The 22553-nt window shown below is 38.1% G+C and overlaps 1 protein-coding gene across 8 annotated transcripts in view; it reads left to right on the top strand.

Annotated features, from left to right (window-relative positions):
• The window catches only part of srrm1 (serine/arginine repetitive matrix 1), a 44083-nt gene extending 33832 nt beyond the window's left edge, over window positions 1-10251 (top strand). For 6 of the 8 annotated variants that reach the window (XM_052036143.1, XM_052036142.1, XM_052036146.1 and 3 more), the window contains 6 exons: window positions 1887-1928; window positions 4091-4180; window positions 5674-6060; window positions 6541-6739; window positions 7832-8032; window positions 8914-10251. In XM_052036143.1, coding sequence (XP_051892103.1) covers window positions 1887-1928; window positions 4091-4180; window positions 5674-6060; window positions 6541-6739; window positions 7832-8032; window positions 8914-9015 — 1021 coding nt within the window. In that variant the 3' untranslated portion in view covers window positions 9016-10251. The remainder of the gene's footprint in view (window positions 1-1886; window positions 1929-4090; window positions 4181-5673; window positions 6061-6540; window positions 6740-7831; window positions 8033-8913) is intronic. The other 2 variants (XM_052036147.1, XM_052036145.1) reach the window with 1 other exon arrangement.
• Window positions 10252-22553: the final 12302 nt, after the last annotated feature.

Below are 22553 nucleotides of genomic sequence, written 5' to 3'. Positions count from 1 at the left end.
GAAGGATTGCAGTGATTCAAGAAGGCGGCTCAGAGTTAATGTTTTCAGAGCAACCATGCTGGCTTTGACTGTCACAGCATCCCGAAAAATATGTAGATTAATCATCCCTTATGTTGTACAACACTGAAGTAGCACAAAATGTATTCTGAGTGAGAGACTGAAGTAACCATCCTGAATAGTGACTTAATTAGTGACCAAGTAGCCAAGTACTGACAATAGTGAGAGAAGCCAAAAGTGAACAAGCTACTTGACCTTGTTTTGACAAATCTATCAGTCTGTGATAACATTGGATGGAGTGATTATCGCACTTTAGTGGAGATGGTTGGGTTTTCACACGAAGGATATTCTCCATTTCCATGTTAGGTGGCATTGCTATCCCATTCTAAATGGGATCGATTCAAAAACAACCTAGCAGCTCAAAACTCGGCATTTGTGAGGCTCTTTGGGCCACAAGTTGTAAAGTCTGTACCATGTTTCATCCCTCACCCTACTATGCTGCCATAAAGCCAAGACACCAACCCTAGTTCAATGAAGATCTCAGTGTGCCAGGATAACATCAAGAGGTTTCAGCCTAACAAACCTTAATTTAAAAAAAATGCATGTTCTCTTTCCACAAAATAGACAAATATAGTCTGATTTACTTCAGTCTACTCTCATTATTAGCAAAGTGATAAGCATTGTTTTCAACAGTTTTATTAAGTTCCATTCACCATTGATTTGCCTGCGGATACTCAATTTTGCTCATTAAAGCCTTGGTCCAAACACGTACAAACGGGTTGAATTCCAGGGATGAAGTGAGAGTAACTGCCTTGATACTGATGCAGAATATTAGTGTATGTGACATTGAGGGTCCATATGAAATTAAAGGCAGTGAGATTCAAAGGAAAGCTGTCTGCTGGGCAGAGCTGTATCTAGCATGGATGGTTGTGGTTATTGGAGACCAATGATATAAGTCCAAGAGCATTGGTTCAGGAATTCCTCAGCACAAGTTTGGAACGAAAAGGCTGATTGGATGAGTACAAATTCAACAATGCTAAATAAGCTTAGCATCACCCAGGAGAAAGCAAATGGCTCTATCAGTAACCCATTCACCAGCATAATTATTCACTTCTCCTGCCCCCTCCCCCAAATGACCACCCACCTGCAATCTACTATGATTGGAGTGTGTATCATCCAGAAGAAGCACTGGAGAAACTTATCCTGGCTGTTCCAGCAGTATCTCCCAAACTCCTTTTATTTATCTACTAGAAGATTTTCTAAAATTTAAATGATAGAAGTCAGCCACTTTTGGATAAGTAGACAAATTTACTTTGAAAGGTGGTCTTGCTCCATCCAGTACATTGATGGCAATTTAAAATTTAAAGCATCAAGTGAAATTGCATTAGATGAGTTCTGTAAATTAGATTTTGCTCCTTTCCAAAACTCAAAGATGGTGATGAAATGAAAAATGTGTAATTGTGAATGGAAAGATCCTTTTTACAAGTTCTGTTATCCTGTAGGTTGTTAATTCATTAGAAGAACTGAATAGGCACTAAATGTTGTTTAAAAGCCAAGAGTGCAGTGATTAAAATTTTTTTTTATTGGTCATGCTGTTCTAAATGAGTATTATAGGCTAGATTGAGAGTTCCCAAATTTGGCACAATTCCCTTCCAGGGGCAGTGGGGGAGATAAATCAGTGCTGTTGCTCTTCCTGGTTGCTCATCAGAGTCTATAATCTAGAAAATGCAAGTGTGAGATATTATTGTAAAAAATTGCATTGTAGTTATAAATTAAAATCTAAATCCACCAGAGCGGTACTGTCTGTATAAAATATTGGTTTAAGATACTTCCGTTAGAGGTTAATCTGTGAAAAAACACAGCTTGGTTTTGTTTTCTCTTGCTATCAGGATGCCGCTTGGAAAGAGGTGGCACTTCCCAGTGGCGAAAAGGTTGGTTTGAAAATGAGTTGCTGTCTGATCACTGAAAACATTAGCTTGTTTAAGGTTCCTTTTAATTAGTAACTCCAACCCAACTACTAATTAGTCAAATGATTGCATTGCATATGAGACTAAACAAGAAGGTTGTGTTAAGTCCAGCTTCTCTGGAATGCTAAAGTAATTCTTGCACCAAACTTTAATTGAGCAGGAAATTAAGAGCACTCAATTTTTTCGATCAATGCTTGAAATTGATTTTCATTAAAATTTTGCAAATAGGAACTTTAAACCAAATTTTTAAGTACTAATTTGATGTGAATTATCTTTTTTTGATTAATTCTACAAATACTTGGGAAAGTATAAATACAGTGGAACCCACTTGTACCAAGTTTGTCAAGTTTAACGTTTAGGGTTAGAAAAATAAAAATACATTGTTCGGGATTGGAAACCGCACTAAGGAACTCCAGAAGTATATAGCAAGCATGGTGTAAAAGAGTTAATTTAGCTAGTTAGGATCAGATGTGCGTTATTAAGATTGTAGCACCAACAAAAGCAACGATATTTTCAAATCTGCTTGTCAAGGATCTCAAGTTATAAAAGCAGTAATGTTATAATAATATTCCTGCATGTATTTGTTAGACAAGTTGTCATTAGTTAGACAAGTTCATTCTGTTGAGCACTGTGTAAGCCAAGCTAAAGTGTATCTGTCACCAGTGAGAATGTTTTTCATTGAATATGAACAGTTTCATTCAGCAGAATAGAATTGTTACTGTGAATGTTCAGTTCAGAGTAGACTGCTTTCACTTTTGGCATATTAAAATAGTTTAGGATGCAATGGAAAGCATTCTGAAGGAAACGGTGGAATAAAAATAACAGCAGATGCTGTAAATCTGAAACAAAAATAGAAAATGCTAGAAGCATTCAGCAGGACAAGTAGGGATGGATGCGGCTTGACCTGTGGCGTCATTTTGGCATTTTCTGTTTTTGCATGAAAAGGTGGTTTAGTCATCAAATTCAACACAAACATGTGGTTTTCACTGTATTTTGGGATCTCATAGTGGTGACAGACAGTCTTATTTGGTGTGAACTCATGTATAACCCATGAATTATAATCTAATGAGTAAAATAACACTGTGTCAGTAGTGATATCCTGTGGCCTTTGCTCAGTTTCAACATGAATTTCAAAAATTTAAGGATCAGCTGAGGAAATTGCATTATTTTATTAGATGACTTAAAGTTTAAAACACAATTCATCTCAATTTTGTGTCATTACAAAAATCTGATTTGTTAAACTTCTTGAGTATGCAAAAGACTCAATCCTGAGCTTTTAAAAGAAGTGCAAATGAATCTTGTTATTTGCGTTAGAGAAATTTGCAGAACATAATTGAATGTTCTTTAAATAATAGAAGTTCTAATCATGTTTTATGCTTATAACTGTGCAATTACCTTCAAAAATATTTGCACTTAATTTACACCTTTTAAAGGCAACATTCTTTATATTATTTCCATTCATGAAGGCTTTGGGTTTTTGGAATAAGATTCCTTGAGTAGAAACAGCCACTTGAACTGATTTGATGTATTAAGTCTAATTGTATAAGTTACTAATAAACAGATGATCCTTTAAAGAGCTTCCTTGCCTAACTGCATTGAGGCTGATTGTAGCATCTCAAATGGCTGGTCAGTGAACATGGGGCAGACCAAGAATTCAACTTAACCAAATTATAATTATTAATTATCCAACTACTGTGTCAAATGGTCTACTTCTGGTTATAAATTGTACATGCCAGGGCTTTTGTTGTATCCAAATATGAGGCACACTTAAATCTTTTTATGTTTTATTATGTACATTAACAGCAAATGTAAAAATTAAATTTATTACTCATTCCCTTATTTCAAAATATCTGAAAAAGTATGCTGGAACTTGGATTGTATTTGATAATTGAAGTATACAGAAAATCATTTAGTGGTGACTGTTTAAGAGGAAACATATCATTTTCAGAAAGTTATTCTGGCCAGAATTTATTTCTAAAGGAACTTGCACCAATTAATTCATTTGCTTTAGCTAAAACACAGTTTTATTTTTTGAGATGGGTTTTAATGGACAGTGAGGGATCAGCAGCTGTTTAGTTTGCAATGCTTCCTTTGTAAATGTTGACTTGCTGATGTATGGTATATAGGAGGAGGAGAAGCCCATCACCACCGCCAAGGCGCCGGCGTACTCCATCTCCCCCTAGAAGGCGTAGATCACCGTCTCCACTAAGACGCAGGTTAGTAAATGTTGTCTTGTTGCATTATCTGGGGAGCATGAAGATGACAAAGGTGAAGGAGGTGATAAAAGGAGCGAAATTTGTTTATCGTGCATGGATTTTTATTCTTTGACATTCCTATATGTATGGATATTAATTTTGCAAGTATCTTGCAATGCTGTTGACAGAGATCAAATTTATATTTACTCAGACATGAAAAATATAGCAAAATTTATGATATGACTATGAAACAATCACATGTAGTTAAACCATGCATAGTTTTAGCATTGACACCCTCTTTTTAGAAATGTCTCCGAAAAAAATTTCTTGTAGTGTGGGAATGTTCTATCTTGTTAGCTCATGCTGTCCTTTTCAAATGAATAGTTGAAATTAAGCTACTGTAATTTGTTTTTGCAAGTATTGGAACAGTACATATTGTAATTTCATTGAGCCTTGAGTTCACCATTTTCCCTGTAAACAGTATGTCCTGTATAAACGGAACTTCTGCTATAACCATTAAATTACATGATTTGTAATATGTGAATCTCCAGTCCAAAGCAACATTGACCCATGTTAAATGGCAATTTTGCAATAGAGTAGAAGTCAATAATTAATGCACCATTTCCTTTGGCTTTCACAACGAATGGGAATATTTGTAACTGGATCTTGCTATATTAGGTTATCTGAAATTTGCAATCCAACTTTGAGTTTTCTTTTTCAATTCCTTCTAACTTGGAAAATACCTTGCTGTATAAGCACATTGTTATACAACACTGAAAAAAATAAAGGGATCTTGGGAGCTTTTAAGTTTAACTGTACAGAACTATTAATGTTTTTAAAAGTTTGAAGTACATTGGAGAACTAACAGATTGTTTTGATTTCAGAGTAAATCTTTGTAAGGGTACATTCCTATAATATGTTTTAGTGGTGCCTTTGTTCTAATAGTGTCCTCTGCTCCTTCAGCTCCCCTTCATCCAATGTATTTACCTTTCTTTGTTTTTCTTCCTTTCCCACATGTTATGTAGTCATTAACTGCTCTCCACTAAGAGGTCACAAAGTTCGGTTTGGGGTTTTAATTAACCTGGGTAGGAAATCTCATTTGATTCAAATAGACATTCTTTGCAACAGGATTATTGTAATCAGAATTTCAACCTTTTTTGCCTTGGCTTGTGCAGTTTGACACAATTTGAATGTCTATTGTCATCTTGTCTGAGATCTGTTAATCAAGGATTAGAGCTGTTACCTTTCTAATTTGAACTCTAGCTCCTTGATACCTCAGCTGCTAAGATTTCAGTTCAATATACCTCTATTGTTCGTATGACTTGAATTATCTTTTATTTCTATGCCCATGTAATTCCTATTTTCATGTACTTTTAATAGAATCAAAACAGGTTTGCACTTAATAGACTGATCAAAATGAAAGAATAATCAGAACCAGATGAATTCAGTATGCTGCAACCATGACAGCTTTATGAACAATTACTAATTTGATTTTATCTTTGATTTGCTTTTAGATCGCCATCTCCACCACCACGTAGACGCTCGGCCTCACCTAGGCGCTATTCCCCTCCAATTCAGAGGAGGTATACTCCTTCACCACCACCTAGGAGGCGGGCATCTCCGTCACCAGCACCAAAGCGCCGTAGTTCTCCCTCTCCCTCTTCTCGGCGTAGGAGAGGGTCACCACCTAGCAGATCCAACAGAGATGTTCGCTCACCACCACACAAACGCCATTCACCATCTCCGCGACCGAGGCCAATGCGTGGATCCATTAGTCCACCACCAGCGCGAAGAGTATCAATGTCACCACCACCACCACAGCGACGTCATATGTCCCCATCCCCTAGTAATAGGCCAATTCGGCGAGTTTCACGAACTCCAGAACCGAAGAAACCTAAAAAGTAAGGATGCTATGCGCAGTGTTTACATTATGGAAGTATTTGAATTTTATCTGTCATTCTAATTTTGATTAAGTTTTTAAAGGTAATGTACATTCTCACTTTGATAGTTTGTGATTTTTCTAGTTTAATTTTCACTGAGTTCAAAAGTTTGTAACTTTTAATTTGAAATTTTCTTTGTAGTATTTTCCTCATGTAAAGTGAAGAAAAATGAGCTTACTCTTATGTATTTTGGTTGCTTGTCTTCTTCAACTGCAGTGGCAACCTCACCATTTTCACTCTTAATGGGTTGTAACTTCATCTGCTTATTGATTCCATTTATTTAATTATCTAATTTGCTGTTGATTCTAATAATTAGAGCATTGAGCAAATGTTGGCTCTTAATGTCCTTTGAATTTCAGTTAGAAGCTAGTTCATTGGCAGAATAATTGTTGTGGAGGATAAGTTTAATAGATTCTATGATTAAATTTGTGAATTTCTCAGGATTTCACCAAATGTACAAGTTGTGCGAAGGGCTACATCATCCAGATCCATATCTCGATCCCCTGAGCCTGCTCCCAAGAAACGGCCAGTGGCTTCGGTCTCCAGATCGCAGTCTGCTAGTAGATCACCAACACCTGTTCTTCCACCACCACCAGTTAAAAAGCCAAAGAGTGCTTCAGTTAGTCCATCCCCTGTCAAGGTAATAATACTGTTATATAAGATAAGATATCTTTATTAGTCAGACGTACATCGAAACACACAGTGAAATGCATCTTTTGCGTAGAGTGTTCTGGGGGCAGCCCGCAAGTGTCACCATGCTTCTGGTGCCAACATAGCATGCCCACAACTTCCTAACCTGTACCTCATTTTTGGAATGTGGGAGGAAACCGGAGCACCTGGAGAAAACCTACGTAGACATGGGGAGAAAGTACAAACTCCTTACAGACGGTGGCCGGAATTGAACCTGGGTAGCTGGCGCTGTGAAGCATTATGCTAACTGCTACACTACCGTGCCTGCCCATTCAGTGTTCTGTCATATTGTCATTTTTTATCTCCCAGTTTGGCTTCATAGATTCTCCAGTGACCAAACCAAAATAAATAACTGCACAGCAAATCTGGGCTTACCTGCATATGACCTTTATGGTTAACGATGGTAGTACTTAATGTACTATCTTCTGCTTTTGTTTGGTTTTTTGAACAGTGATACAGAAATGGAAAAATTGATTCTCATTAATGAAACAAGTTCCACACCTTTTCTTTATAAAAAGAGAATTGATAATTTTGGTTTAGAAATGATCTGTATTTTTTGTTAAACAGCCATGACTTTTTTAGACAGTGATGTAGGAGTTGTTGATGTTCATTTGAATGACACGAATAGTTTGTCCTTGTAACCCTCCCTCACTGAAATTTCTTTAGTGGCCATCTTTAATTTTTGTTTGCCACTGATTGGCTGAGCAATTAGTTGTCAGAACTATACCAGTATGGGTGTTGTAAAGCTCTTAAGTGGGGGTGCTTGGACTTTGTCCCACTATGTTATGCATATGCATGAAGATTTAGACATGTTAGTGCTTCATTTTGTGTGAAAAGTTAATTTCTGCCTGCTTCTAAAATATCAAGATATTGAAAAAGTTCATGTATTCTAATAGGTACCATTCAGAAATTCTTTGTTTTCAATATTTGTTATTGGTAAAATAAATTACACCTTGTAACTTTATTGGCAGCCATTTAAAATTTGCAAGTGCAGAAGTTTCGTACCTAATTTCTTGAGGTAATGTTGGCTTTTGTCTTGAAGATCTCTGACCAAGAAGCTGGAGGAAAGAAGAAGAAAAAGAAGAAGGACAAGAAACACAAGAAGGACAAAAAACACAAGAAACACAAGAAGCATAAGAAAGAAAAGGCTGCAGTGGCACCAGCTGCAGTTGTAGAAGAAAAAGTTGAACCAGTTGAAGCTCCAGTAAAATCACCTCAGCCAGAAGCTTCAGAACCCACAAAGGTGAGTTTGTGTCTAAAGGTTAGTTAAAACTATTGGTGGAAAAAATAGCATTGTAGGTTTTCTATCTATAATCACGATGCACAGCTGTGGTGTACACTTCAGAAATTGTTACCTTTTGTGGGTTTTGCTAATTTTTAGCTTTACTGCTTGTCTGATTACTGTTCTGTGATGACCAGTGGGTCGAAGAGGATTGATGCTTTTAATGCAGATTAAGTGTAGTAGTAATGGCTGGTTAAGATTTGTGAAATTGCAAAACCGAATATGCAAATAATTGGGACAAAAGGAGCTTTGGGCACTTGGTAAGAAGTGAGAATCTGATTAATTTTGTTGGGTGTGAATGACTTATTAGAACTTCATTTTGTTAAGTAGGGGTAGTCATGTTTATCTGGGAAGTATATTTATAAGACATACATCTCTGGAGTGACACAGCCAGTAGACCTGCTGCCTCACAACTTCAATCCTCACCTCTGATGCTGTTGGGTGGAGTTTGCACATTCTTGCAGTGACTGCATGGGATTTCCCCAAGTGCCCCGTTTCCTTCCACATCCCAACGACATGCGAGTTGGTACATAAATTGGCCTCGAGTATAGATGGTAGAATCCGAGAGGAGTTTATGGGCGTGTGGGAAGAATAAAATGGAATTAATGTAGATGGATGCTTGAGGGTCGGTACAAACTCGTTGAGCTAAAAAGCCTGGTTCCTTCTTGTACAACTGTTTCTAAAGATTGCTATTCAAAGTAACTTCAGCTCTATCTGCCAAATAAAATTTGGATATTATAGAGTTTGATTCTATTCAAGATAAATCTTTGAGTCCCAAAGTTGAAAATTTTTTTGTCAAAAATGACTTTGTAATTCCTCGTGATTAATCTGATTTATTACAGGAATCAGAAAGTGAAGAAGAAAACCTAGATGATCTAGAAAAACATCTCCGAGAGAAGGCTCTGCGGTCAATGAGAAAAGCTCAAGCTTCACCACCATCATGAGGGAGAGAACTGAAGTAAACTAACTTAAGGAGACTGAATGGATTAGGCACAAGGGCTTTGTACATTTTAAAATTGGCTGCTATAATGACACCAGTACATTAAGATGGCTGCCATACCACTCATGAACACTGACACTGCCACTTACCAATACTAGAATTATTTTTCATAAAGGTAAATCATAATATGATTTTGTGTTTTATCACAGAACAAAATTCTTCAGCTTTGATTTTTTTTTCACAGCTACATCTTTCTTTAAATGTAATATTATTTGGGAAGTCTTTGGTCTCAATTTGTTTGTAGTTTTAATCCAAGAGCTGTAAGTTGCTCCTCTTCTTGGGTGAGATTCATTCTTGAGCATCTGGAATTAAGACAGCTCTTTGAAGAAGTGAGTTGTTTTATTTCCACCATAAATAACCAATTTAAATCATGGTTTCTGCCAGCTGACCATGGAACAGACTGATTTTAGGAGCAGAGATCTATGACCCAAAATATTCTGACTCTTTTCTAAGTGGTCTGCTTAAGAATGATAAGTCCATAATTTGATAAAATCACTTTAAATAGAATAAATTAAGTGAATTTAGGGTGAATCAGTCTTACGATTGCAGCCACAAACTATGCTAGATTTACACTGAATTGACTAAATTTATGCTTTGTGACTGAACACTGAAAAAGTTAGTTTTTTAAATCTGTTTGCAGTTTTTATCTTGGCTATCATTATGTAATGGTATTTTGTGACATTGTTTATGTAAGTGTACAAATCCTTTGTGTTTAATCCACTAATACGATCTGTTGTGTAGTTTCTGCAGAGTTTGAGTTTTATTTGAGCCGTTTGATTGTCCACAACATTCTTTACAAAGAGCTTCACGTGAAAATGTGCTGTATCTAGAACACTGGAAGTCTCTTTTTTTAAAAAATGAAAATTGTTATAGGAAGAGGATGGTACTACCAGGATCTGAAGGATAAAGATTTCCTGGTTGACAGTAGCTTTGGATTGTACTTTGCTTTGTGTGACAGGTTGGTTTTATCCAAACTGTTAGTGTCTTCTACTGTTACGGTTGTTCTGAGAGTAAAAACTTGTTTAGATGCTGTTCTTTTGTGGGAGCTTAACAGATCTGTAATGACTATTTTGAATTTGTCATCTTTTGACTTAAAGGGTTTTGTTTTTTTTTATAAACGTTGAATTATAAAGCTGTAAAAAGCTGAAATAATAAATGGAAATTAAATTTCTAAATTCAATTTTCTTCCCTTTGACAGGCTTTTTGTTTTCTTGCAGAGTTGTAGTTTTCAACAAATGATGTGCACACCTTTTGTTATAAATTGTACGATTACTATTTTGGCCAAAATTGTTTGCGGCAAAGGAAATGGAACCCGAGTGTGTAAAAACCTTGATATCTGTATGAGCTTGCTCCCCCTGTATGTTAGGATAGGCCTTTAATGATTAAAGAAAATGGGGCAAAAAATTGAAATGTAAATACTAAATTACTAAAATTAGTTAACAAAACATATCTTGGTGCAGTTTATTAGTTACAGCAAAGGGCTTTTCCTTTATGGGTTTGCTACAGTAAAGGGTTAAGTCAGAGGTATAGGTTCAAGCCCTTTTCCAGAAACTTCTGCCTAAAAATCTGGGCATTACCATACTGAGGGAGCATTTTTTTCAGAGGTGTCATCTTTTGGATGAGGCATTGAACTAAGGCTTTGTTATTGGATCCCAAAGGAGAACAGCAAGGGAGTTACAAGAAATTCTGCAGACGCTGGAATCTGGAGCAATACACAAAAAGTGCTGGAGGAACTCAGCAGATCAGGCAGCATCCATGGAGGGAAATTAACAGTTGACGTTTCAGGCTGAGACCCTTCATCAGGAATCAGCGAGGGAGTTATCCTGGCTGTTACCGGTCCCTCAGTCAATTGAATTGAATTGGCTTGGTCATTATCAAGTTGTTATTGGGAGCTTGCTGTGTGCAAATTATTAGCAGCAGTTTTACAAGGAAAATACTGAAATTGCCTGTCATTGGTTCATAGTGATTCTCCAAGTTAATTTGTAAATTAGTCTTGGACCCTTATAAATAAGTTTAAAACTAATCTTTTTGTCTTATTGTCCATATAATGAGATTTGTGTGCTACCCAAAGCATTGCTAGCACTCTTTGGTTTTGCATACCATACTAACCTGCTGCCCTATTAACATATAAAGAGCACCATGTGATTTATTCCCAAATTTGCAATGCAGCTTTATGACCAAAGTTTACCAGTTCCTCATACTGCGAGTAAACCCCCCCCCCCCCCCCCCCATTTCTCATTTCTTTTTCTTTTTTCCCTTTTCCTTGGAGCAGACTCGATGGGCCGAATGGCCTACTTCTGCTCCCTTGTCTTGTGATCTTGTGAACATTGTGCAGGCTAAGAATTAAATTTGTTACTGCATTCAAACACTAAACAATCCAGGTAAGAAAGAATAGGTATTTCTATAGATGTTTTAACATCTATATTCTTAATGTGTCCCAATGTGCTTAATAGCTGACAAATTGTTTCTATCTGTCAATGCTTGTAATGCAGCCAAGGGTAGCTGGTAGTTTGTCCACAGTGAAGTCCCACAAATGGCACTGAGATGAATGAACTTGTTTTTATCTTGTTGATAAGGGAGAAATGATTGTCTTTGTGCCCTAATGTTCTTGCCTTGTGTCAAAAATATTCACATCCACTTCAGTAGGTCGGTTAGATATGCGTTAGTTTAAAGGTAGCTCCTTTTGATGATACTACAGTGTAAAGAATACTATTTTTGATTGTGTTCATATTTTAAGAATGGGAAATGAACCCCATTGCTTCAAACTCGAGGTGAAATTGCTGTTACAGAGCTGTGGCTGGCAATTAAGATTAGGATAATACAGTCATTTCTCTGAAAAAGTGGAGTATTTATTAAATATTTTGTAAAAGAAACTAGTGTTGGACCATCCACTCTTATGTTATTCCTTGCTGTCAAAAAATGTTAAGCTGACCACATTGCAGAAAGATCCCTGTGCATTAGAGAAACTCAGATGAGGCAAATACTTTGCTGGACACCAGAACCTTGATCCTGACATTACTTTCCATATTGGCCCAGATTTTGTGGAGAAATCTTGGCAGTTTCCTGCATAACTCTCAAGAACTGCAGGATTTCCACTTGAATGTGGAAGTCCCAACTCTGGTCAGCTGACTGAAGTAGTGCTCTGTATAGTTTCTCCATTGGAGAACGAACTTGTAGCAAATGTGCATCATGCTGGGGTAATCCAGATAAACGATCTGCCAGTTTGGACCTGGCACATGGACAGTTTTCACATTTCTTTCAATAGAGGATAAAAAGTTTCAAGGGACAAAGCCATGTATTACTGTAATTTTTTAATTAGCTGTTTAAATTATTTTTAATTTTCCTAACTTTTATAGTTTGAAACTTTTTAAACATTTTTAAATGTTTTTGACTGTCAGAAACATTCTCTTTATGGCAAAGGGCTGTGGCTGAGGCACCTGAGGCACCTATCAGTTATTTTCCTGCTGTTTTATGAACAGGGCATGTCCTGGTCCCCATTTGACAAGGTGCTACATAAAAGATGGTTCTCAAGATTACAGCTCATGGTGTTAGGGAAAGTGTGTTAGTATTGAAGATTGGCTATCGCATAGGAGACAGAATGTCAGAATAAGCAGGTCTTTTTCTGGCTGGAAGGATGTAGTTAGAAAAGTACCTCAAGGATCAGTTCTTGGCTCTCTAAGCTTTATATTAATTACCTGGAGGAGAGGCCAGATGTAAGGTATCCAAGTTTGGCGGTGGCATGAAAATAGGTGAGAGGGCGATGTATGATGAGGATATTTGGAACAGGATACGGGTTGAGTGAGTGGATGAAATATTAGCAAATGGAGTCTCGTGGGAAAGTTGAGGTCAGACACTTCAGTGTGGGGAACTTAAAGACAGACCATTATCTAAATGGAGATAGATTGCAGATATGTGAAGTACAGAGGGGGATCTACGTGTTCTTGTGCATGAATTGCAAAATGTTAGCCAGGTGCAGCAAGTGATTAGGAAGGCAAATTGCAGATTGGTCTATGTTGTAAGAGGGTTGGAATTTAGAAATGGAGCAGTATTATCACAATTGTACAGTGTACCTTTTTTAAACATTATTTATACAGCACAGTAACAGACCCTTCCAGCCCAACGAGCCCGCACTGCCCGATTACACCCATGTCAACCTACTAACTCGTATGTCTTTGGAATGTGGGAGGAAACCCACGCAGTCACAGGGAGAGTGCACAAACTCCTTACACACAGCGGCAGGAATTGAAACCTGATCACTGGCCCTGTAATAGCATTACGCTAACCGCTAAGCCACTGTGCCGTCCCAGACTGTGAGGCCACACCCGAAGCTCTGTGTGCAGCTTTGGTCCCCTTATTTAAGAAAGGATATACTGGTATTGGAGGCAGTCCAAAAGAGATTCACTGGGCTAATTCCTGTGATGAGAGGGTTGTGTTACCATGAGGGGCTAAATAAATTAGATCTTTATTGTGGAGTTTAGAAGAATAAGGGGTGATCTTACTGAAACAGGAGGTCCTTGGTAGGAGTGGGGGGGGGGGGGGCATGAGAGGGTAGATGTTCAAGATGTTTCCATGACTGAAAGAATCTTGAGAAAGGAGACTTAGTTACAAGGGGTGATCATTTAAAACTGAGGTGCTTTGCAACTTCTCACAGAGGGCAGTCAATCTCTGAAATTCTCTATTCCGGAGGGTTGTGGAGGGTTTTTTTTTAAAGAGGAAGTAGGTACGTTTTTGAAAGATCAGGGAATTGAGGGCTATGGGAAACTGGCACTGAGGAAAATGAGGCCTGGGACAGATCAGCCATGATCACATTGAACGATGGTGCCCGCTTGATGGGCTGAGTGGCTTATTTTTTATGGTCTGTATTTCTTATACTGTTCTATTGAAGATCGGAACAATTTTTTGAGCTATCGTATAACATGAAAAGTTTTCCACTCCTTTTGCTTTGTAATTAAAAAGTAAATGTAATTACAAACTAAGGACTGGAAGATTGTGGCCAGAATCTATATAATTTTTTCCCTACTCCTCTCAGTACTTGGGGCTAGCAGCTTTTTAGGTATAGCCCCTTTCTTATGCTACCAATATCTGCCTCCTTTTACTGTGACATGAGTCTCCACTGGAGATAAATGAAAAGACTAATGTCATGCCCTCTGACTCCATGAAATGTTTTTTTTGGTCACTAAGTCTTTCTGTATCTTTTACATTTTGTAAAAGTTGGATTCATGTGTACATTAGTTACAATTCTATTGTATTCTCTCTACCCCTTTCTCTTTTCAGATCTGCTGGGTAATGTCTGTCCTGCATGGTTGTTGTAAATTAATGAATGAAGTTAGATTAAAAGTAAACAAACATACCTTTTTTTTAGTAAACATGGGAACTGTAACTTGAAATTCCCTTTCCATCTTGGCCATACAAATGTAACTGTCCTGTGTTTGAACCATCCCTTTGAAGGTTTTCTATTATTGTTTTCCCCAGCAATTATTGATACCCAGGTATTCCACCAGGTCCTAGTTAACTTTGCCACCGCTGCCTTATGCAAATGTCAGCAATATCCACCCTTCTGCTACCACCAGCTTGCAGCTGCTCTAGTGGGCAGAGCAATATTCCAGAGGCTTGCTGGAACTACGCTGAGCCTGAACTGGGTTAAACCTGGTGTAAGTTCAACAGTCCATGATCATATAAATGGGAGACACCAACTAATCAAAGCTACTTTTATTTAAATTGATTTTGAGTCTGAGAATGTTTTTGTTTAGTTCTTTTAAATTGAAATCTTTAATGTCAGAGAAATTTACAATCACCCAATAGCCTGACTGCACAGACAGTTTTGACAGTTTGGGAGCAAGGTTGTTAAAAGTGCTTCAAAGAGTCTGGCAGGCTGACAGTGCTGAGCCATTTCCCTTACTCCACTCAGCCATGCCAGAGTGCTGTGAGCCAGGCTCCTAACTTTGACAAGACTTTGCTAGGGGCCACAATGGAACAAATAACAAAGCACAGGGGCAGGCAAACAGCAAATATGGGGTAACAGAAGATCTGCTCTGACTCCTGTACCCCAAATCTCACCCAGTGGAAAGTATTTGCCTCTGTTCATTTCCCCAGAATTAGAACCATTTTTATTATGCTGGGATGATGTTGATACAGGACGTTTCTTCTGTTCAAATTTTAGGAATTCCTACCCCCTTTTTTTTACATTGTGCCAGGCCTGTCTATATTAGGTAATTAAAATTCTCCATTATTAATACTCTATTTTGCATATTTCTTGCAAAGTTGATCCCTTTTCTCTTTGCCATTAGTTGTTGACCTAAGGTATCTGCTCGGTTATTCTTGATTCTAATTAAGTGTATCAGATTCTGTTGCAGTGACCTTATTTTGCAGGAGCTAATTCAACTCTGGGAGGATTGTGCTGTCATTGTTTGAAAATCAATTCTGCATCCTTGACCTAATTTTTTTTCTTTGTTTGTGGGATGCTGACGTCAATGGCAATCAATGTATTTATTGGCCATCCCTACCTGTGAAGGCTCAGGTGAACCAGATAGGTTTTTATGTCAAACAACAAGTTCCTTATCATTGTTCCTGCTTTAAATTGTGATTTTTGTCCCTTCCAATTTAGTTGGTTCAGTCCAACCACAAATTCAACTAGAGACCTGGACTGTTTAGTTAGTCGTCCAGTGACTTAACCCTTATGATATCCTGTTCATTTGACTTATTTAGGTCAGGAAACTTCATAAAGTCACACTACTGCAGTAACCTGTTCCAGTGTGTGATCACTTCTTTGAGCAATGCTGGCACCACCTAAAATCCCATCCAGAAATACATAGTCCTTGTCTTTACTGAATAATTCGATGGTAGGAATATTTTTTCCCAAATTTCCTTTCTTTGAGCCAGAATTCTAATATTACCCCAAATCATTACACCATATAACTGCGGTTCACCAACTTTATTTACCACAGTATGTGCGTCAATGGATAATCTTTGTACCTTGTCCGCTTCTGATTTTTATTTCAGCTATTCCTTACTTTGGGACTATGTGTGTGTCTCTCGGTTTACTGTGTTTGTTTCTCACCTCAAAATGTTTCATCCCAGCACTTGTTCCTTTGCCAAACATCATTCCGTTCTGATGTAAAGTCCTTGCCCTATAATGTTATCTTTTCCTCTAAGATGCAACCTGATCTGAGTGCTTTCCAGCATTTTCTGCTTTTATTACAGGGAGCCTCATATCCAGATACAAATGATAATATCAGTACCAAATGCCACCATTGTTGCGTTGTGCATCTCACCAAACGTGGATTGTTGCCTCATCAAACTACCCCAACTCTACACCTTAAGTATGGCTTTCTCTGTCACTTTGCTATGATGGGGCTGCTTCAATCTGAAGAGAGGAATGGAAAAGAAATTAATTCTGCTCTTGCCCTATTGAGTTGTCATGCAATATTCTGTTAGTGCTACCTCTGTGATATTCGAGTAAAGTTGTCCTTCATGATTTTGAGCATAGTTTCCTGTTGAGAAATTCATAATCCTGTTATTTCAGGGCCTTTTGTTTAATGTGGTTAGAAATGGGTTCATGCACAGTTTGGGGGAGTAAATCTTGCATGTTGGTAGACTGGATTCCCATGTGGTTTCTCACTCCAGGGCTTCCCAAACAATTTTCCAAAATAATTCTAGTTTAATACTTTCATAATACCCCACAAGGTAAGCATATCAAAACAGCGACCCAGCAAATGAAAATGAGGGGAAAAAACTGCTGGAAATCCAAATAAAAGCAGAAAATGCTGGAAATTCTCAGCAGGTCAGGTGTAGCATCTTAACATTTAAGGTCCAAGAACCTTTGTTAGTCTGTTCTCATTTCCACAATCCAGCAATATAATAACTGGTGCAGAGCAAGGTACACACATACCAATCTGCCAATGAGCAGATATTAAGCAAACTCCTAGTAGTTATTTTTTGAAAAACATCTTGAGACCTCTGACATAGCAGTACTGAATGAAAGTTTCAGCCTAGATTTTTGTATTTGTCATTGGATGGATGCCAGACTGACTACCACGGACTCAGTAGTGAGTGTGCACCCACTGTGTATATGCATAGTATCATCTGAATTAGGCTGATTCCACAATCTGCATATGTAGAAACTCCCACAGGCTTATACCTTATTTTTCTTGGTAAAAGATACCCCAGCCCATTAAAAGATCTGGGCTCCCAGTGAATGGGAAGATGGTGGAGGCAGTTCAAGAGTTCAAAGTTGTTTTTCTCCCTTATCTCTATTTCAGGGGCTCTTGCTATCCAATAAAGATAAATACACCTTCACTTCCCCCCCACCCCACTACCTTTTTCTCTTACTCGACAGCCTTTTTCTCTTCCCTGCCTTGTCTTTCCCATTGTCTCTTGCTATTTCAGCAGTTAACCACTGCTACTACCTGTCTCCCTTCCTCTTTCTCATTCTGATTATTTTTCTCTTTCCATACCTCTCTCCCACAGCCATCGCTCTTCCCATCTCCCCCTTTCCACCCCAAGGGGTCTTGTCCAGAAGCTCGCAACACAGCAAGAGTTCGGTGCAAGTTGCCACAGTAGGTAGGTGGCCTTCACTTGTGTGCCATGAGGACTGTTGAGGTAATGAGTGTGAGAAGTGTAGTTTAACCATGATATTGGGAGTGCAGGGGTTTGATTCTGAGGCATTGTGTGTGTATGTAATTGTTGCTGTCAACCCCATTAACCAATATTGTAACTATATTTGGCATTGCAGTGCATAGTTTAGAGAATCCCTATTCGAAGTACGTAATAATCTAGGATTCTTACAGCCAGTCAGCCTTCAATATGTAGTATAGCTGTGAATAAATAATAGAAAGATCTATTATAGAAATAGATTGCCAAGAATTGCTTGTTGAACATTCATTATGTCTAGATTCATAAAGAAACTGAATAATTAATCTAACCTACAGGATCAAAAAACGTGCATCAGCTGATCCACAGATGGATTTTTCTTTTTATCCTGGTCTCCATTCAATGTTGCTTTTCAAGGCAATATCCTAATAGTGCTATGTTTTTACTTAAAGTTACTGAAAAAGACGTATAGAAGTTTTAGAACTTTTTAACTACCTTGCAATTCATTTTAACTAACAGGTGGCTAAACAGCAGCATGCACCAGCCAACCACCCCATATGGCTTGAAGGGTGACCTTTTTATTGTGGTCATCCTTGAACAACCTACCTGCATCCCAGTGCAGGTTATTGGGTGAGACAACAGGGTTGCGGAGAGATGACAATTGTTGAGATGAGGGTGCAGGATGTTGGAAGCGTACTTGATTCTTCTGGGCTCCAAAAGAATAATCTTTCTTTTGCAGCACCACATACAACACCTACCCATTCAACCCTAGCCATTAAATGGCACATGGCCACAACTTCAGCCACTCAGGTTCAATCCTGGGCTCCGGTGCTATCCATGGAGAATTTACACATTCTCCCTGTGACTGCATGGGTTTCCTCTGGGTGCTCTAGTTTCCCCCATGTTCCAAAATATGTAAGGGTTGGTAGGTTAATTGGCCTTTGCAATTTGCCCCTAATGTTTTGGTCAGAAATAAAATCTAACTCGGTGGGGAGGAGGGGTGGTGGTGGTGGATGGAGTTAATAGAAATGTGGAGAGAATAAGGTACAGGGAAAATCAGGGAATGGAATTGTTACGCAAGTTGGCATTAACTCGATGGGCCAAAATGGCTGCCTCCTCTGTCATAAGGAAATAAGAGTTAAATAGCATCAAGGCCTTAACCAGATTACACAATGAAAGTTTGCAGAAATTGTTGAGGCTCTGATCTGGTGGAAAGCCAGGAGGCCCAAATCCAGGCCTCAGTAAAAATAGTGGCAAAGTTGCCCAGAAAGTCAGCCACCTCTATCTTAATTCTGTTACTACCTGCTTCCACCCAAATTCTCTTTGATTTCAATTAATTGGTTAAGGCGTGTCTCAACTGTTGTTGCAGAATCATTGCATTGCCAATGACCTCAATTGATGCTAATACTCATGTTCAAAATGTCATTTTATTCTGGACCCCCCACCACCACCCCCCCCGCCCAACAATTGAGACTCGCGACCGATGTGTGCATGTTGTCTCCCGATGCATATCTTACAGAAATGCCCTCTGACCCACACTGCCAGGAGGTCTTATTGAAAGCAGCAAAGCATCAAGATCACAGAAAACAATGTCATCTCTCACACTTGAAGCAATGATGAGACTCAAGTGCTTCTCTTTGAATTGAGCAAGATCACCAGGTTAGTAAACTGAATGGAAATCATCAGACCTATGTTGTCTAATTTTGAAGATGTATTCTTTTGTCAATGTGACATATCTGTGGGCAGCCTGAGGCTATGGCTGTTTAAACTGGAGCAAATTATGGCTGCAGTAAGCAGGCTTTTTTAAAAACAAGGTCTTCAACCTTGCTGGTTTTTTTCCTTGTAGGCCAATGAAATTGGCTCAATGTCTGTTCAATATTGAAAGACTGTGGAAGGCCAAGCTGAAGGTAGGAAATCTGTTGTGATTGAGAAAGTGACCACGTGATAAAAGAGCTGTTTGTACACAGGTAAATATGTGTTTTCAAGGATACATTTTCTGCTTGCAGTTTAGTTATTTAACACAGTAGTGAGCAGTGGTAAGGTTTCATGTCCAGTGCACAGCAGCTCGTATACTTTGAGATAAAATGCATTTATAAATTCTGCTCAATTTCATCATATGGTGCAACGAAAACTAAATCCATCCAGGTTTACCTATGTTTTTCATTTCCTGTGGCCAGTAATGCCGTTTGAGAGTTTTATTTAAATTGGATTTTTTTCAAGCTCTAGTTAAATTACTGAATCAAACCTGCAGTTTGGTAACCCAGTTACGTTCCATCACATTATTTTCACTGGGTTTTGCAGAAGAGCAGACTGGAATAGACAAATGTGACCCACCCTTGTCAGGAAATACATCCCACAAAACCTTTCTTACTTTTAAGCAAATTTTTCATCAGATATCTATTGTTGATTCAGTTAGACTTCTGAATATCTCTTGCTTTGTTTGAGAACTTTATAAATTGACAAAATCTGCTGAGCTAAGCTGTCAATTCCCCTCACTTCCAGTGTGGTTCTTATTGTAGAATTTGAAATTCCTACCCATATTGACACTTATCTGCATGATTAGGGATTTGAATATATTACAGACTCGCCTTCACCTATGTAAATACTCCTAGGTTCTGCAGTCTCTATTTGTACCTCAAAGCCTAACCCCTAAGCTGCAGTGACTAATTATGTGGTGTATAATTTGAAAGGCAATGAAGTATTACATACATAATGAGGTAAGACAAAAAGCAGGGTCTAAATCAGAGTAAGTTACCTCAAGATTGGAATTATTCACGATATTCCATTTATGATCTACAGAATATTCTACAGAGAATTTTGCTCTGAGCTTTGTGCCTTGTTTTCACTATACAGACCTCAAATGTTAGCTTTGCTGCTTTATTCCTTAAAAAAAATCTTTATCAGAAATATCACAGAAACCTCAAACAGAACCTGTAGCCAAATCAATTTAAAACTGATTAAAAACAATTAACTTGAATCATAGCTTTTTTTTAAAAAAAGTTCCAAATAGAATTATGTGATGTATAATTTGAAAGGGAATAATGTAGTTACCTATATAATAAAGCAAGGCAAAAAGCAGGGACCAAATCAGGGTAAGTTACCACAAACTTGCAGAACACTTGCAGGTTTGTGTGTTTTGAAATCTTTAGGCTAGCTTCCATGTTTGTGAATGGACCTTTCAGGAAACTGCATGGTTTCTCCAATTATCTCCATTTCCCTTTTTTTTGGTTTTAGCTATAATTATTTCCATCTTTTGCACAGCCATGTATATTTTGCATTCCCATTGAATCATACATTAAGCTGGTTTTTCAGTGCAGTTGGTGGAAAATCTAACCTGTAGCTTATCTCATTCAAGTCATGGCAATATTGATTGTGTAGTGGGGACCTTATGAATTTTCTTTAAGCACAAGCAGTTGCTACTTAACTGAGTTTATTTGTAACATCTATTCACCAACCAAACTGACGATAGCAGGACAGACCATCTGAGTCGAATTAGTAAATGCAAAATCTAGTTCAGGGGCTATGTTAGAAGTCATATATAAAGCTCCATTATTTGCACCTGAATGTTCTCTACTGTTCTATCCAGTTTTGAGGGTCAGTGTCTTATGTTGCTTGGCGAAGGAAAGATTTAATGGTAATCCAACACTAATCCAAAAACAGAAAATGTTGAAAATGCTCACTAGGTCAGGCAGCACCTGTGAGAAGAGGAACAGAGTTTACGTTTCAGGTTAATAACCTTTCACCAGAACAATTTCTAAAGCTATTCATTATTAAAATAATGTTCTGTAACAGTTCAAAACCAGCTATGTACTATTTAAAAACTAGGACGAGAGCAGCTTTTACTAGTGACAATAGCAGCTTATAAAAAGTGATGACTAAAGTCAAATATTAATTACTATTTATTTATTCAGCCATTTAAACTCTATTGATCTTCTTCGAACTTCAGAAGTTGCCTCTTCGCAGCGGTGCAGCAGTTGGTGCTTCTGGGTTCGATCCTGACTTTGACTGTTGTCAGTGTGGAGTTTGCTCATTCTCCCTGTGATAATGTGGGTTCCTTCCCCCCCAGATGCTCTGATTTCATCCGACATCCCAAAGATGTGCTGGCAGGTTAATGGATCACATATAGTGTAGGTGAGTGGCAGGAGAATCAGGGCAAAGTTGATGGGCATGTGAGAGAGGATAGTTTATGGGGAAACAAATGGGGCAATGGGACTGATGGATTGTTCTGAGAGTTGGTACAAACTGGATGGGCCAATGACCTCATATGTCATGAGAAGATATGAGAAATATACTGAGGAAGCACATCAATCATTTTGGTCATGGTGTTCTCTCAACAGCAGCAATGTATAATGACCAGTAATATGTCTTTCATTAATGTTGATTGAAGATAAATACTGGCTGTGAATAAGTCCAGTGTTTTACTTTCAACTAGTGCAGTGTGATCTTTTACACTGACCTGAGTGTATGTAGGGCCTCTGCATGAGGCCGTGAGGGAGCAGGCTTCCTGAATGGAATATGGTAAAGATGGAAAGGGGAAGCAATTATAAAAATGAATTATTCAGCATTTATAATTGCAATGTAGAATGGTGGGTAGGGCCCAGAAGAGAAAAGCCTCACTGAAATGGGGCAGAGCCAAAAAGGTTTGAATAATTCTGCACTCCGACAATGTCTAAAGCCACTGACACTACTTCTCCATTAGAGGGCAGTACTACACCAGATAAGATTTTTCTAAAACATGATATTCTCATTCTCTGTCCTATTTTGAGCATGATTCTTTGCCCTTGTCATTACTTTGATTTCCTTGCTGAATTTATTTATTATTTTGAAACTTTCTCAGGACTAATAAAAACAGTCACACAAAATCTATCGGTGATTCTCTTCCCTATGACCCAA

Source organism: Pristis pectinata, chromosome 22 (genome assembly GCF_009764475.1).
Source record: "Pristis pectinata isolate sPriPec2 chromosome 22, sPriPec2.1.pri, whole genome shotgun sequence".
NCBI lineage: Eukaryota > Metazoa > Chordata > Chondrichthyes > Rhinopristiformes > Pristidae > Pristis > Pristis pectinata.
Note: the sequence above shows the minus strand (reverse complement) of the source record. Positions and strands in the feature narration are given on the sequence as shown.